General features: G+C 30.2%; 1 protein-coding gene across 2 annotated transcripts; it reads left to right on the top strand.

The window, feature by feature from the left end:
* Nucleotides 1-7,216: 7,216 nt before the first annotated feature.
* LOC21399651 (inositol-3-phosphate synthase) lies at nt 7,217-11,521 on the top strand. Of its 2 annotated transcripts, XR_002901655.1 has the most exons (11): nt 7,217-7,476; nt 7,650-7,718; nt 7,933-8,068; nt 8,620-8,867; nt 9,103-9,329; nt 9,472-9,587; nt 9,708-9,884; nt 10,367-10,555; nt 10,669-10,731; nt 11,090-11,280; nt 11,356-11,521. XR_002901655.1 is itself a non-coding variant. In XM_010092256.2 (10 exons), exons 1-10 carry the CDS (start codon nt 7,289-7,291, stop codon nt 11,207-11,209), a joined length of 1,533 nt encoding a protein of 510 aa, XP_010090558.1. In that variant the 5' UTR covers nt 7,217-7,288; the 3' UTR covers nt 11,210-11,521. The 2 variants fall into 2 exon arrangements, 1 of the variants encoding a protein (XP_010090558.1); XM_010092256.2 differs by having other exon boundaries at nt 11,090-11,521.
* The last annotated feature ends 4,548 nt before the right edge of the window (nt 11,522-16,069 follow it).

Genomic DNA, 16,069 nt, shown 5'->3' with positions numbered 1-16,069 from the left:
GAATTGAAATATGATTTTATGTGAGAATTTTTTATTATGATAAAAAAATTATATGTGATTATTTTTAATAATTTTTTATTATAACAAAACTCGAATCAGTGAAATAAACGGAACTTAATTCGGTCCTCAAACTCTTTTCTGAGAACTCTCGTCCTCTGAGGTGGCACGAATCCCACTCTTGAACTAAGCATCTGACAACCACTTAAATGAAATTTGATGGATGAGCATAGGCACCCGAAGGTATACCCAAATCTCTAGCCAGAAACGCATTGTTTTTTTCTTTATCACTTACTCTTTGTTTTAGAGTCGTCTCTGATTTCTGTAGATGGAAAATAATAATTTAGAGCAATGTAAAACTGTAAATTATTATTATTATTATTATTACTACTACTACATATGGACTCGTTCACTTCGTTGATTCGAGTTTGTAATTCGAGTTGAGATGTGATTTTGTATGAGAGCTTTTTACTGTAGCAAAAAAGTTAGATGTGACTGTTTCTTAGAACTTTTTACTGTAGCAAAACTCAAATTCTAAACTCGAATCGGCGAAATGAACGGGGCCTTAAGTGAATTAATATTTACTCCTCCCTTTTGATTTTCTTTTTCCCACTTGTCTGACAAGGAAACACATAACGAGCTAATTGACTGTTAATAATATTAACGAATAACAAGGAAATAAAGCTAGAAGATACGCTTATAATTAAAACACTCATTCATCTTTTCTAAATATGCTTATTGAAAGACTCCTCAATCTTTTGTCCATGTCTTTCTCTCGTTTCGCATGTTAAATACTTAATTAGCAATCAAAATCAGAGCTATTAAGATCCGATGCCCATGACAAGCCAAAAAAAAAAAAAAAAAAAAAAGGTCAGATTGAAGTGTTAGTTTACCTATTCATCTCAAAAGCTTAAACTATTAGGAAGTGAGTCAATAATAATTTCATACTTTAACACTCTCCCTCACGTGTGGGCTGGACAATAGGTAATTGTGTTGATAAATTAATTGAAAAGCCCAACACGTGAATATTTAAACTTGAAATATATTAAGACCTAACACATAATGACAATTTTAAATGGGGATAAAGAGTGCAATTACGGGGGTTTGAACTCAGGACTTTCCGCTATGATACCATGCTAGTTTACCAATCCATCCCAAAAATTTAAGCTATTAGGAAGTGGGTCAACAATAATTTTATACTTTAACATGAAACAAGTGATATTTATAACGAACTAGCCGGTTGGAGTGGTGTACTATATATTACAATTTTTCAACATTAAGTAAGAGATTTATATTTTATTATATTATTGCTATTCTTTAGTTCAATTCTCTGTTAAATAGTAATACACTACTTGTTAGAAAATTGATGTGCTTAATGCTTTGATTACTTTCATAATTCATAGTAATTAGTATTCAACACTTAAAAACTAACTTGTTTGTAGAGGATAAAATCTATGAAGATTAATTTATGATCACTTACGACATTAGGTAAAAGATCTGTAAAACAAGTGTCAGCACTACGACACAAAAAATAAATATAATAACATGGAACAATATTGTTATTAGGCATCGTGGTGTCATCGTCAAAGTAAAGCTTAATTTCTTAATAGTATAAAATACGGATAACTTAAGTTTAGAATATAATCTTCTTTTGAACAAGGCGGCTTGACCCAATTTGAGGCCTTAAATGAAATTTTCAGAGGAAGCCTAATCAAAAAAGTATATTTTTGTAGTACCATGCGTTGAAACGAAGAAAAAATAAAATAAATAATTTTTTGTCTTAAAAAAATAACAAAAAGATCCACTAAATCCAACATAGGAAAACAAATAAAAAAAATTACAACAAAGTCAAAGGAAAATATTACTAAAAGTACAATATTTAGACTCATAAAAGCTTCTCCATTAACAAAAAGCACACTTTTCACCAAATAATAGGAAAACAAGCCAAGATTTCTCCCGTCCATAGAACCTATATAATATAATAGTAAGACATACAAAATAACAATAATAACAAAGAACTAGTAAAAAAAAAAAAAACTTTCTTGCCTTTTGAACTGCAATATTGTCTATTAAGATCTCCAATAAATCTTTTTCAATAGACAATTTTGCTAATCCACTCAATGGCTTATTTTTTTAAAAGAAAATAAAACTTGCAGTTTTTTTTTTTAACGGAAAAAACTTACTGTTATTGTTACTTGTTCGACTTTTTTTCTTAACTTTTTGAAATGACCTTTATTTTTCTTAATTGACGCTTCAATAAATAGTTATTGTTTCCTAAAAAAAATTACTTTCGACTTCTGCTTTATATGAGTGAGACGTTTAGTCGTGTTTAGAATTAATCTCATTTTTATTTTTCATATTTTTTTTAAAAAAATGTAAATATTTTTAAAACGGTGTTTAGTGCAATAAAGACAAAAAACAGAAATGAAAACGAATTTTAGTTTAGTGTAAAATGAGAGAGAAATGAAAAATGACTTTCAGTCGTTTTTCATTTTTTGTTTTTGTTTTTTTTTCTCTCGAACAGAGAGAGAGAAACATTAATGAGTTTCTTTATATTAAAAATAATCTCTTGATAAAACTATTAAACGTATTTTTAAAAATAATTTCTGTCTGAGATTGAAAACGTTTTCATTTTTTCATATAAAAAATAAAATAATTTTGAAACGAATTCCAAACGCGCCCTTAATATCCGTATATTTAAGGTCATTGAGATTATGGGTGATTTTCCAAAACATAAAAAGAAAAAAAAAACTGCTTGGCTTCTTATATATATTTTAAAAATCCAAATAATACATAGATGATAGCTAAAATATAGGCCTAAAAACAGAAAATTAGAGGCCTTAAGCACCGGCTTAACCTGCCTTATGGTTAAGCCGGTACTGCTTTTGAAGTCTTTAGTACTCTACCTATGCTAGATAGATATTCTTGGATATTTTTAAAAATAAAACAGTACCGCCCAATCCAATCTTTTGTTTTGTTTGCCTTCTAATCTCTCTTGTTTTTTTTTTTTTTTTAAAGAAAAATTTCATTTATATTAATTAAAGTAGTATAATGTGAGGGATTTTATAGTACAAGATATAACTTTCAAATATATGTTAGAAGTTCAAAAAGCAGAGAGAATCTCGACGCACTAAAAACAAGCTCAAATAAGAATTTTTTTTTTTTTTTTTTTTTTTTTTTTTTTTTACCAAAATCTATAGTCGATAAAAAGGTTAAAAACCAAAGCTTTTAAATAAACATGATTATTTATTTCCCTTTAAAAATACAAGTTATATTTTTCCCATTATAATTGCTTTATCAGTATGGTAGTACCTCTAGTCAGAGATATCCGAAAATTGTTACCATTCTAAGCATTTATATCCTAAACTACAAAAAACAAAAGTAATCTGCGTCTACGTTACTTAATATGAAAGTTAATTAGTGTTCTTCATTTTTTATAAAAACAAACATGAATTATTTCCTTTTAGAAAAACATAATTTCCAGAATACAATAATCAAGTGTTCTTCATTTATTTATTTAAACAAGCATGAATTTGTTTCCTTAAAAAAATGATATTTTTCCTTGTAGTAAAACATGATTTCCTGAACTACAAAAATGAAAATAAATCTATGGCGAAATTGTATAGTAAGAAAGTATATTAATTAGTATTCTTCAGTTTTCATAAAGAAACATGATTTATTTCCCTTTTTTAAAAACGTGATTCAAAAACTAAAAAAAAAAAAAAAAAAAAAGAAAAAACGTGATTTATATTTTTCCTTTTAAAATTGCACCTTACCAGTATGGTAACTGGGTTATAAACTTATAAATATCCGAAAACAATTTCCACCCTAAGCATTTATTTCCTAAACTACAAAAGCAAATAAATATATGTCTAATACTCTAATGAAATAAGAAAGTTAATTATTTTCTAGGTTTTATTACAGCAAACACGATTCGTTTCCCTTTTAGAAAGAAAATAAAAACATATTTTATTTATTACCCTTTCAAATTGCAACTTATCAGTATGGAGATTGTGGATAGAGATATCATGGGATAATATTTACCTACTACTAAGCAATTATTTAATAAATTACGACTAAATTGTTTAATAAGAAAGAAAATTTGTTTGTTTCATCTTCATCTGGAAATACTGAAAAGGCACGTGTTGTTAAGGAAATAAAAAAACTATATACGAAAAAGTAGAAACACTCCTTAAAAAAATTTATTAAAGAGTAATTATACGAAAAAATTTATTAAAGAGTAATTATATTAAAAAAAAACAAGATTTTTTAGTTTAGTGTAAAATGAAAGAGAAATAAAAAATGAATATTAGTCGTTCTTTGGGTGCGTTTGGAATTGGTTCCAAAACGTTTTTATTTTCTGTACGAAAATGAAAATGAAAACGTTTTTAGTTTCATTTTTGAATTATTTCTAAAAATGCGTTTGGTAGTTTTATTTAGAGATTGATTTCAGTTTTAAAAAAAACTGAAACTGCGTTTGGTGGTTTAATTTTTGAAAACATGTAATAATATATTAAATAAATAATATTATTAAATATATTATATAAATAATATTATTAAATATATTAAATAATAATAATATTATTAAATATATTAAATAAACATATATAATACAAAAACGGTTTCAGAAAAGAGGGAAGATAATGAAAAAGAAAAAAAAAAGTGAAATCCGTTTTTCAGAAAACAGAAAATGAAAACGAGAAAATGAAAACACATTTTTTTCGTTTTCTGATTTTCACAAAAAGACAAAAACGTTTTTGGTTTTGTTTTTTAAAAAAAATTGTACCAAACACGTTTTTAACACCCGTTTTCATTTTTTTGCTTTGAAAACCGTGAAAAACGAAAACGAAAAAGCAAACAAACAGGCCCTTTATTTTTTGTTTTCATTTTTTAATCTCTCGAGCAGAGAGAAAGAGAGAGAAACATTAATAAGTTTTTTTATACTGAAAATAATCTATTGATAAAATTAACAACCGCATTTTCAAAAATGATTTTTGTCTGAAATTGAAAACGTTTTCATTTTCATTTTCATACAAAAAATAAAATCATTTTAGAACAGATTCAAAACGCGTCCTTTAATTTGGTTACGTGATAAAGAGTCTGTTTAATTTATTGATTCAAATTTTTAATTTACGTTAAAATGTGATTTTATGTGATAATTTTTTATTATAATAAAAAAATTCATATGACTATTTTTAAAATTTTTTTATTGTAATAAAATTAAAATTATAAATTAAAATCAGTGAAATGAACAATGTTAAAACTTGCCAGCATTCCGTTAAAAAATAAAAAATAAAAAAAATCTTACTGTAAAAAGTAAACAAACAAAGGGAAAAAAATGACAAACAAAATAACCAGAAATAATAATATGTTTTTTAAAAAAAGGAAACTGGCGATTGAGATTGTTACGACACGACGTTACAAAAATTATTGATCGAAAAGCGAATAAAAAATAAAAAAAATAAAAGGAAAAACAAAAAGAAAAAAAAAACTACAGTGAAAAGGATCACAGGTGGACCTACATGACAGTTACGAACGAAAAGCTCGAGGCCCACGAAACATGTGATAACACGCACCAATAAACTACAGCCACGTCTCAAAGCGTCATATAAAGTATAATTAATATTCAGCGCGTGCAAGCACGCTCCAAAATCATCGCGTGGAAAAAAGCAGCCAACTCAACAGCCGTCGGTTTCTCATAATTCAGTCATTCACGGGCGTCACCGTCACCGCTTCGTTCGAGTACCTTCGCAGAGATTGGGCCCCACTTCTCACCTCACACAGAATTCCGCCACGCGTCCCTTCCTTCCTCACTTTCCCTGCATGTGTCTCTCTCTCGTACTTGTGCTTCACTTACTACTAAAAAGTATAAAGAAGAAAAAAACTTTGCCTCCTTAATTTTATCTATATGTTTGATTCATGTATTAAAATTATAAAATTAAAATTATTTTTAATTTATGTGTATTTTTTATAAAAAAAATATTATAATAAATTATAAACTATAATTTAAATTATGGTATGAATCTCTTTATTAAACGTCTTTTAAATTTTAAATTTTAATTTTATTAAAATTAAAAACTTCATTTATTTTATCAATTTAAATTTTATTATAATACAAAATTTTTAAAAATAATCACATCTAATTTTTTTACTATCATAAAAGACTCACACATAAAGTCACATTACAACTCGAATTAAAAACTCAAATCAGCAACCTAAACAAGCCCAAAAACTCATAAAAAAAAATCATATCTAACTTTTTCTACTATAGTTAAAAGCTCCCACATAAAATTACATTTCAACTCGAATTAAAAATTCGAATCGACAAACTGAATGATGTATTATTTTTAAGAGTTGTTTACGGTCTCTCAATTTGAAAATGGAGGACAAGTCCCCTATGTGTCATCATAACAATCTCATATTACAATCATAACGGTTGAAATCACAGTGTAATTCTTTTATATTAAGTCGTAACAGTTATTATTTTAAAAATTAAAAATTATTTTTAAATATATAATAATAAATGACTGTCGTTTGCTGTTAATATTAGTAATTCTATCGTAACTGATTGTCAATTTAAACTTAAATAATAATATGATAAAAAATTACATATGTCATATTTTTTTCTTAATAGTCATGTACAATCATATATGAATATTTAAAGAAGTGTATAATAATATTTTATTTGTGATATATTTAAAATAATAACTGTTACAATTTAATACGCTAATTATTAGATTGTTTGATTATTAGATTTAGATCATGATTTAAATTATAAATTATAATTTATTATAATATTTTTTTTATAAAAAATACACATAAATTAAAAATAATTTTAAATTATGATTTTGAATCTATACATAACGTTACGTTAATCTCTAATCTTTTATGATACGAGAAATTTTGTCAATAAAAATAGTGAAGGACCACAAAAAAAAGTCTTTTTTCTGTTTTCAATATATTTCTTTTTTCATTCCTTTTTTCTTTTTCTGCATGGCCAGGCTTTTCCAAAATCAAAACGCCAATAATATTTGCGGGCCCACGTCCTATTTCTTCGCCACGTGTATCTCCGTGTCAACAACATTTTTGCTCTATAAATACAGCGCATTGGAGCAAACCTTGAAGGTGCATAAACACAAACACACAACGCTCATAGAGAGAGAGAGAGAGAGAGAGAGAGAGCACAAACACACAACGCTCATAGAGAGAGAGAGAGAGACAAGTTGGGGGGTTTTTTTTTTTTTGTTGAATTCATTTTCTTTCCGATTTTCTCTCTCATTTTCTCGGGAAAATGTTCATCGAAAACTTTAAGGTTGAGAGCCCAAACGTAACGTACAGAGAGGGTGAGATTCACTCCGTGTACAACTATGAAACCACAGAGCTTGTCCATGAGAATAGGAAAGGAACCTACCAGTGGATTGTCAAGCCCAAAACTGTCAAATACGAGTTCAAAACTGATACTCGTGTCCCTAAATTAGGGTAATTTTTATTCCCTTTTTATGTTCAAGAAATCTTTTTAGTAAAATGATTATATATTTCCCTTTTTATTCCCTAAATGATTATATATTCTTTTGTTGCAAACAATTTGTTGGTTTTTTTTTTCTTTTCCTTTTTCCTTTTTAATCATAATAATAACGTTTTGATATTGGCAGGGTCATGCTGGTGGGATGGGGAGGAAACAATGGCGCAACTCTCACTGGTGGGGTCATAGCGAACCGAGAGTGAGTTTCCTTTTTGTTAGTTTATTAAATTTTCCGATTTCAGTTATAGATTTTGGTTAATGTTTGCCAATCTTTTTTGTTTTTTTTTTTTTATTTCAAGAAATGTTAAATGTATCTGTCACTTACAGTAATTTGTCTGTATATGTAGAGTTTATTTTATTATGAATATGTTTTAGTTTTGGTTTTTGAGATTTGGGTGTGTTGTATTTCTCAGAGGTATCTCTTGGGCAACCAAAGATAAGGTGCAGCAAGCCAATTACTTCGGCTCACTGACCCAAGCATCCTCCATTCGTGTTGGGTCTTTCAATGGCGAGGAGATTTATGCCCCATTCAAGAACCTTCTTCCCATGGTAAAGAAAAAATAAATAAGTAAAATTACTAGGAACAAATGAAAATGATGGCTTTTGTTTTTTCAATCAATGCAAAATTCTTGTGACATACTTGGTGACCTCTTATCTCTACGTAGCAATTGGTTTGTGATATACATCTTAGGGATTTGAGTCTAAAATTCATTTCATCAATTTAAATTTTTTTACATTAAAGAGTTCTTAGAAACAACCCATTTAATTTTTTTACTATAGTAAAAAAACTCTTCTATAAAGTCACGTCTCAATATAAAATTATTTGAATCAACGAATGTATTTAATTAATATGAACAATACTCGAGGCTCAATACCGGTAGGTGGGGCCCCAGTTTCTATTTGACGTTATGTTAAACACCTTTGGTAGCCCTAAACATTTTTCATACTAGACTGCGCCAATGACACTAATATATATACGTGACAATGTTATGCTGAAATGATCGTACTATGTACAATGAAAATAAATTAATAAATAGTGACAAACAAGTAGTGAAATGTGAAGTAAAATCTTTTTCTAAAGATCTTCATATAATATATAGGTAAACCCAGATGACGTTGTGTTTGGAGGTTGGGACATAAGCGACATGAACCTAGCTGATGCCATGGCAAGAGCAAAAGTGTTTGACATTGACCTCCAAAAGCAGCTGAGGCCCTACATGGAGTCCATGGTCCCACTTCCTGGAATCTACGACCCTGATTTCATTGCTGCCAATCAAGGCCCACGTGCTAACAGCGTGATCAAGGGGACCAAGAAGGAACAGGTCGAACAAGTCATCAAAGACATTAGGTACTATTCTAAATGCTAAGAACAATGCTAGGATTCTTTTTAACACCGGACACTACTACAAGACGGGCCCACATTGTTTGCGGTGCTTAGTGTAGGTGGTGCTTAAAAAGCATCTTTTGAACGCTAATCAAACTATGTTATGTTACACACAAACCATTTATGTTTTTTGTGAAATAAAGGGTCTTAATTTGACGTTTACAACTTTTTATGGTTTTGTGTGTGATTTGTTGATTAGGGAGTTCAAGGAGAAAAACAAGGTGGACAGAGTGGTTGTGCTATGGACAGCCAACACCGAGAGGTACAGCAATGTGATTGGGGGGCTAAACGACACCGTGGAAAACCTTTTGGCTTCCTTGGAGAAGAATGAAGCTGAGATTTCACCTTCCACCTTGTATGCCATTGCATGTGTTCTTGAAAATGTCCCTTTCGTCAATGGAAGCCCACAAAACACTTTTGTCCCAGGTATTAATTTAGCCTTAGCTAATTAACAATTTATCATTTTTTTTAACTATGATATGACACAATAAACATAATTAAAATGGTGTAAGGTGTTTTATATCTAATGAAGTTTTGTTATAATTTGTGTTTTATATATGATTTGCAGGGCTGATTGATTTGGCTATTAAGAATAACACCTTGATTGGTGGGGATGACTTCAAGAGTGGTCAGACCAAGATGAAGTCTGTGTTGGTAGATTTCCTTGTTGGGGCTGGTATTAAGGTACTTAAAATAAACTGCTATGCTAGATTAATCTTTACAAGTATCTCAATGAAGATTTATCATATATAATTGTGATGAATGATGATCTCATTGCATGTATATGGTGGTGGTGAATTGCAGCCAACATCCATTGTGAGCTATAATCATTTGGGCAACAATGACGGCATGAACCTCTCAGCCCCACAAACCTTCCGATCCAAAGAGATCTCAAAGAGCAATGTTGTGGATGACATGGTCGGCAGCAACGGTATCCTCTATGAGCCTGGCGAGCATCCTGACCATGTGGTGGTCATCAAGGTACAATAATTTACATAATTCCCAACACTTGTATTCAATTTTCGCTAAGGTATCATATAGTCGCTCTCTTTTCCTAACTATATCGATTAGTTTGGGCCTTGAGACCTACATTGATCAACAATATAGACTTGAAAATCACGCCAGTCGTGACTGTCCTTAACAAACTTTTAACTATATCAGTTATTGTGTGCCTTGAGACTTTCGTTGATCAATGACAGAGAATTGACAATCATGCCAGTCGCGAGTGTCCTTAACAAACTCGTTAACTGTATCGTTTAATGTGGGCCCTGAGACATCTTTTGATCAACTAACTATATTGGTTAGAGTGGGTCCTTGGATCTGCGTTGATTGACAATAGAGAATCGAAAATCACATCAGTGGTGACTATCCTTAGTACACAAAACTCTAAATAGTGCAGCGTTAATTAAGGTTTTCATGTGTGATGTTGTAGAGTAATTTTTCATGTGGTTCTTGTGTTTTAGTATGTGCCATATGTGGGGGACAGCAAGAGAGCCATGGACGAATACACCTCTGAGATATTCATGGGTGGTACAAACACAATTGTGCTCCACAACACATGCGAGGACTCACTTTTGGCTGCTCCCATCATTCTAGATTTGGTTCTCCTTGCCGAGCTCAGCACCCGTATCCAGATCAAAGCTGAAGGAGAGGTAATCTATGGCCGTTTCCTAATTATTTTCGCTGAATAAAGCGACCCCAATATTTATAGAAACTCATAGTTAGTGATACTAAATTATAATCTTTATCTGTGTTAATTAAACAGGGCAAGTTTCACTCCTTCCACCCAGTGGCTACCATCCTCAGTTACCTCATCAAGGCTCCTCTTGTAAGTGTGACATTAATCTTTATGACAAATTGGTTATTAAATATTTACAATTTTGCATATGTTCATAAGTTTTACTCCATTTACCACCACCCAAATGTGATACGGAAATGACTTATAGTAATTGATGCTGACATGTAATGGACCACTATTTTATTTCATGTAGTTAATGATTCACCGTGGGGTTCACAATTACAAAAGAAAAAATGGAGTACAAAGTTTTGGAACGTAGTAGACTGGTGGACCATGTTGTCAAATATGTGGCATTTACAATTTAAGTTTTAGAACTTAGTATCATGTGAAGTTAAAGAATGAGTACTAAAAGTAAATTGTATGGTTTTGGTTGAAAAAAAAAATACAGGTCCCACCGGGAACCCCGGTTGTGAATGCTCTGTCGAAGCAGCGAGCAATGCTTGAGAACATACTGAGGGCTTGTGTTGGATTGGCTCCAGAGAACAACATGATATTGGAATACAAGTGAACAACATGATCAAGAAAGTTCAAGAGAAGTGAAAGCTCCTCTCCATCTGCTACTTTTGGATCTACAAGATTGTATGAGAAAATCTGTGTACTTCTCTGCGTTTGAACTCTTGTAATTTTTGTTGTTCTCTAAGTGTTTTGTTTCAGGAAAGTGCCTGTGTACCGGTGTTGCTTGAGCTCATTAAGAAGCTAAGCGACCCTTTTGCCGTTGGAAATAGATAAGTTTATATAAACTAATAAGATTATTTTTAAACTTATGTGGTTCAACTGTGCAAATTGTCATTACCTAATATATAGCTGTTTCCTGACTCCATCACAATCCGGTATTTTCACACCCGACTCCATCACAATCCGGTATTTTCACACCCGACTCCATCACAATCCGGTATTTTCACACCCGACTCCATCACAACCCAACTCCATCACAAGATGCAAGAGTTCAAATCATTCACCTCAAAGTCTAGAAAGAAGGGGGTCATCTCTATTCTCATTATTTTCCTCTTGGTAAAATACTTGCTAGTAGACAAAAGCGAAATTGATCAATTATTTGAGGATCATAAAGATGTGAATAGAATTCTGACCTCTGGTGGTCCTTGCCAAGTCCTCTCATTGCCTCCCAAGTGTGGGAGCTCATTGCCTCCCAAGTGTGGAGCTCATTATTTTGGAAAGAAGGCATAGCCCATGGGCCATACTAGGACCATAATTTGTTCAATAATTTTGTGTGGAGGATTTTGTGCTACTTGGATTTTGAGATCCAATGATCATATCTTATGTTGTATGTCTCCCTACGTGATTTATCCACCAAATTTGTCACATCCCTTTAGCACAAAATGATTGAATTTTCATTTATCATTCTCCAACTGATAGCGTGAAAAAAATAAAATAATAATAATAATAATAATAATAAATACAAAAAAAAATAATCATAATCATAAAAATAATTAATAATATAAAAAATTAATAATAATAATAATAATAATAATAAAAAATAATAATAATAATAATAATAATAGGTAAAACACAATTTTTAACTGCTATATATTTATCATGTCTTTTTTTTTTTTTTTTTTTTTTTTATAAATTTAAGTTAATACTTGTTTCTATAAAGTGGAAACATACACCACACACTACTACTCTCTATATATCCCTTTCACTCCTTGCTAAGACCAGAATATAAGTATGCTTTAATGTCGTTATTAAGTTAGAAGAGTGTTGCTTTCTTTATATGTTTCTGATTACATTTGGACCTAAGATTTTAATTTTTTTTCCAAAGTCCATTGAAAAAGACCATCATATAAGTATGTTTCAACGTCATTATTAAGTTAGAAAAGTGATGCTTTCTCTATATGTTTCTGATTACATTTGGTCCTAAGGATTTAATTTCTTTTCCAAAGTCGATTGAGAAAGACCAACATATAAGTATGCTTCAATGTCGTTATTAAGTTAAAAAATTACTGCTTTCTCTATATTTTTCCGATTACATTTGGCCTTAAGATTTTAATTTTTTTTTCCAAAGTCAATTCAGAAAGACAAGCATATAAATATGCTTCAATGTCGTTATTAAGTTAGAAAAGTGATGCTTTCTCTATATGTTTCCTATTATTACATTTGGTCCTAAGATCTTAATTTTTTTTCCAAAGTCGATTGAGAAAGACCAGCATATAAGTATGCTTCAATGTCGTTATTGAGTTAGAAAAGTGCTGCTTTCTCTATATGTTTCCGATTACATTTGGTCCTAAGATTTTAATTTTTTTCCAAAGTCGATTGAGAAAGACCATCATATAAGTATGCTTCAATGTCGTTATTAAGTTAGAAAAGTGTTGCTTTCTCTATATTTTTCCGATTACATTTGGTCCTAAGATTTTAATTTTTTTTCCAAGGTTGATTGAGAAAGACCAGCATATAAGTATGCTTCAATGTCATTATTAAGTTAGAAAAGTGATGCTTTCTCTATATGTTTCCGATTACATTTGGTCCTAAGATTTTAAATTTTTTTCCAAAGTCAATTGAGAAACACCGGCATATAAGTATGCTTCAATGTCGTTATTAAGTTAGAAAAGTGTTGCTTTCTCTATATTTTTCCGATTATATTTGGTCCTAAGATTTTAATTTTTTTTTCAAGGTGGATTGAGAAAGACCAGCATATAAGTATGCTTCAATGTCATTATTAAGTTAGAAAAGTGATGCTTTCTCTATATGTTTCCGATTACATTTGGTCCTAAGATTTTAAATTTTTTTCCAAAGTCAATTGAGAAACACCGGCATATAAGTATGCTTCAATGTCGTTATTAAGTTAGAAAAGTGTTGCTTTCTCTATTCTTTTCCGATTATATTTGGTCCTAAGATTTTAATTTTTTTTTCAAGGTTGATTGAGAAAGACCAGCATATAAGTATGCTTCAATGTCATTATTAAGTTAGAAAAGTGATGCTTTCTCTATATGTTTCCGATTACATTTGGTCCTAAGATTTTAAATTTTTTTCCAAAGTCAATTGAGAAATACCGGCATATAAGTATGCTTTAATATCGTTATTAAGTTAGAAAAGTGCTACTTTTACTATATGTTTTCGATTACATTTGGTCCTAAGATTTTAATTTTTTTTTTTCCAAAGTCAATTGAGAAAGAAAATGAAATAGCGACTAAATGGTTGTTGTCCTGTAGAGTTATTGTTGATTTTGATTTTGGATCGAGTAGTGTTAGGATCCAAAAGTCGACCTACAATCTATCTTCATTATAACTTGTCACCTCAATTATTGAGCTACGACTGACTTTTTAGTCAGAGCAGAAGTTGGGTTTGCCCCGATTCTCGTATGGTTAATTTGGCACTCTAGATTCCGTTTGATAAAAGGGAAAGAGAAAGTAATTGGAAAAAAAAAAAAAAACACATAAAAGAAAGAATAAAAAAAATATGTGAAGGATACGTTGATTTTTATTTGATATGATGGGAAGAAAGAAAATAGGTAAGATATTAATGACTCTTTTATTAATTATTTAATAGGATTATTTTTACTGGTGTTTCTTGAATTTTGGAGTTGTTCTCAATTTGTCTTGTAAACTTTAAAAACTCTTAATTTTAGGGTTTAAGTGTGGTCGTGTGATTTTTATTTATTTCATTTTAACAAAAATCCAAACAAAAAGATCACGTGACTACGTTATTCTCTTGTTTTCTATATGCTTTTAACAGAAATTGCTACATAAGTAGTTAAGTGAAAACAATTCAAAATTTAGGGACAAAATGAGAGTTTTTAAAGTTCATAAGGCAAACTGAGAATGACCTTAATGTTCAGGAGCATCAAAGATAATAATCCTATTTAATATTAATTCAATTTTTAAATAGGGACAAAAAAAGTTATTTTATTCATCAATGGTGTATTTAAGTTTTACACTCTACTATAATTTTTATCCATCCTGTTTTCTTTTCCCTCTTCTCTTCTTTCTTACCAAATAACCTACTCTACCATTTTCCATTTAATAATCCCTCCATCTACTTCCTCCTTTCTCTTTTCTATCATACCAAACATGGCATTAGAATTATTGTTGGCCGCGATAAGCATGATTAAATATAGGGTAAAGGAAGGAATAAAAATATAACATATTTGTAGGGTGAATAAATAGCAAATTTCTGGGGGGACAACAATTAGAACAACTTTTACTATGCAAAATTTGGAAACTCTAGAGAAGGAAACTCTTTTCCATTATACAAAACATAAAAGAAAAAAAAAGACTGACTCTAGTACCAAAGAGGCTTCCGTATTATGACAGGCTCGAGAGAAAGTTCAATCTCATATATACGCGACCTTACCCTCTGAAAGAGAGGCCGTTTCCGGGATTCGAATCCTGGACCCCGGGTGCAAATGCAAGCGCTCCCACCACGGTACTAAGGTTCGCCTTCCCATTATACAAAACATAGCATCAAAAATACTTTTGGAGGAGAGGTGCACGTAATAATTCGTGATAAGCACAATTAAATAGTGGAAATAGGAGGGAAATAAAAATATAACATAATCATAGGGTGGATAAATAAATAGAAAATTTTTTGGGTGACTTTAAATTATGGCAGATTTTACTACAAAAATTTTATCGGTGCATATCTCTGTTGTGATGTTAGTAAATCGTGATATTAGATCTTGCGCGGTGAAGAACGACGATTTAAAACAATCAAATTGCCTTCCCCATCAATGATTCTCCTCAGACAGGTTATCTTCTACAGCAAAGATTCTCTATGGTAGAGGCAACAACGGCTTCTTTTAAGTTAGGACATGCTTTTCATAAAAATGTAATTTGAGAACTCTCTCAATTTGGGGAATATGAGTTTCCAATCGGAGATTTAAAAAAAAAAAAAAAAATTTAAGGGCTAGAAATTTGGGTTTTCAATTTATGTTATTTTTCAATTGGAAGTGAAATAAAGGTATTTAATAAATTAGCACGTAAAAAGCTATCAATATGTTTCTAAATTAGTAAATATGCAATAAATGATTGGTAAATACTTTTAAAAATAAAAATTTGTAAACCAGTAAATTACTAGATATAAAAAGTTTTGAAGTTTTTTTTTTTTACGCATATGATTTATTTATTTAGGTAGTTCAGTATTAAATATTAATTTTTTATTACTATTAATTCTTTTACTCCTTTTCGAAAGCTATCCATTTATTTTCTTGATAGTTATTAAGAAAATAAAAATTGATAAAGGATTTATCGTGATAAACACTGAATTTACCAAGTAAACTAAAAATCTAAAAAGCAAAGTATATAAAGAATTCTCCATGTAAATAAAAAATGTATAGCAAATAGCATCTCTTAGAGATGTTATTCAAGTGTATAGCATATTGTTTTTTTAATGTTGGTAAATTATAGCATATTTT

This window comes from Morus notabilis, unplaced genomic scaffold (genome assembly GCF_000414095.1).
Source record: "Morus notabilis unplaced genomic scaffold, ASM41409v2 Scaffold841, whole genome shotgun sequence".
Taxonomy (NCBI): domain Eukaryota; kingdom Viridiplantae; phylum Streptophyta; class Magnoliopsida; order Rosales; family Moraceae; genus Morus; species Morus notabilis.
Note: the sequence above shows the minus strand (reverse complement) of the source record. Positions and strands in the feature narration are given on the sequence as shown.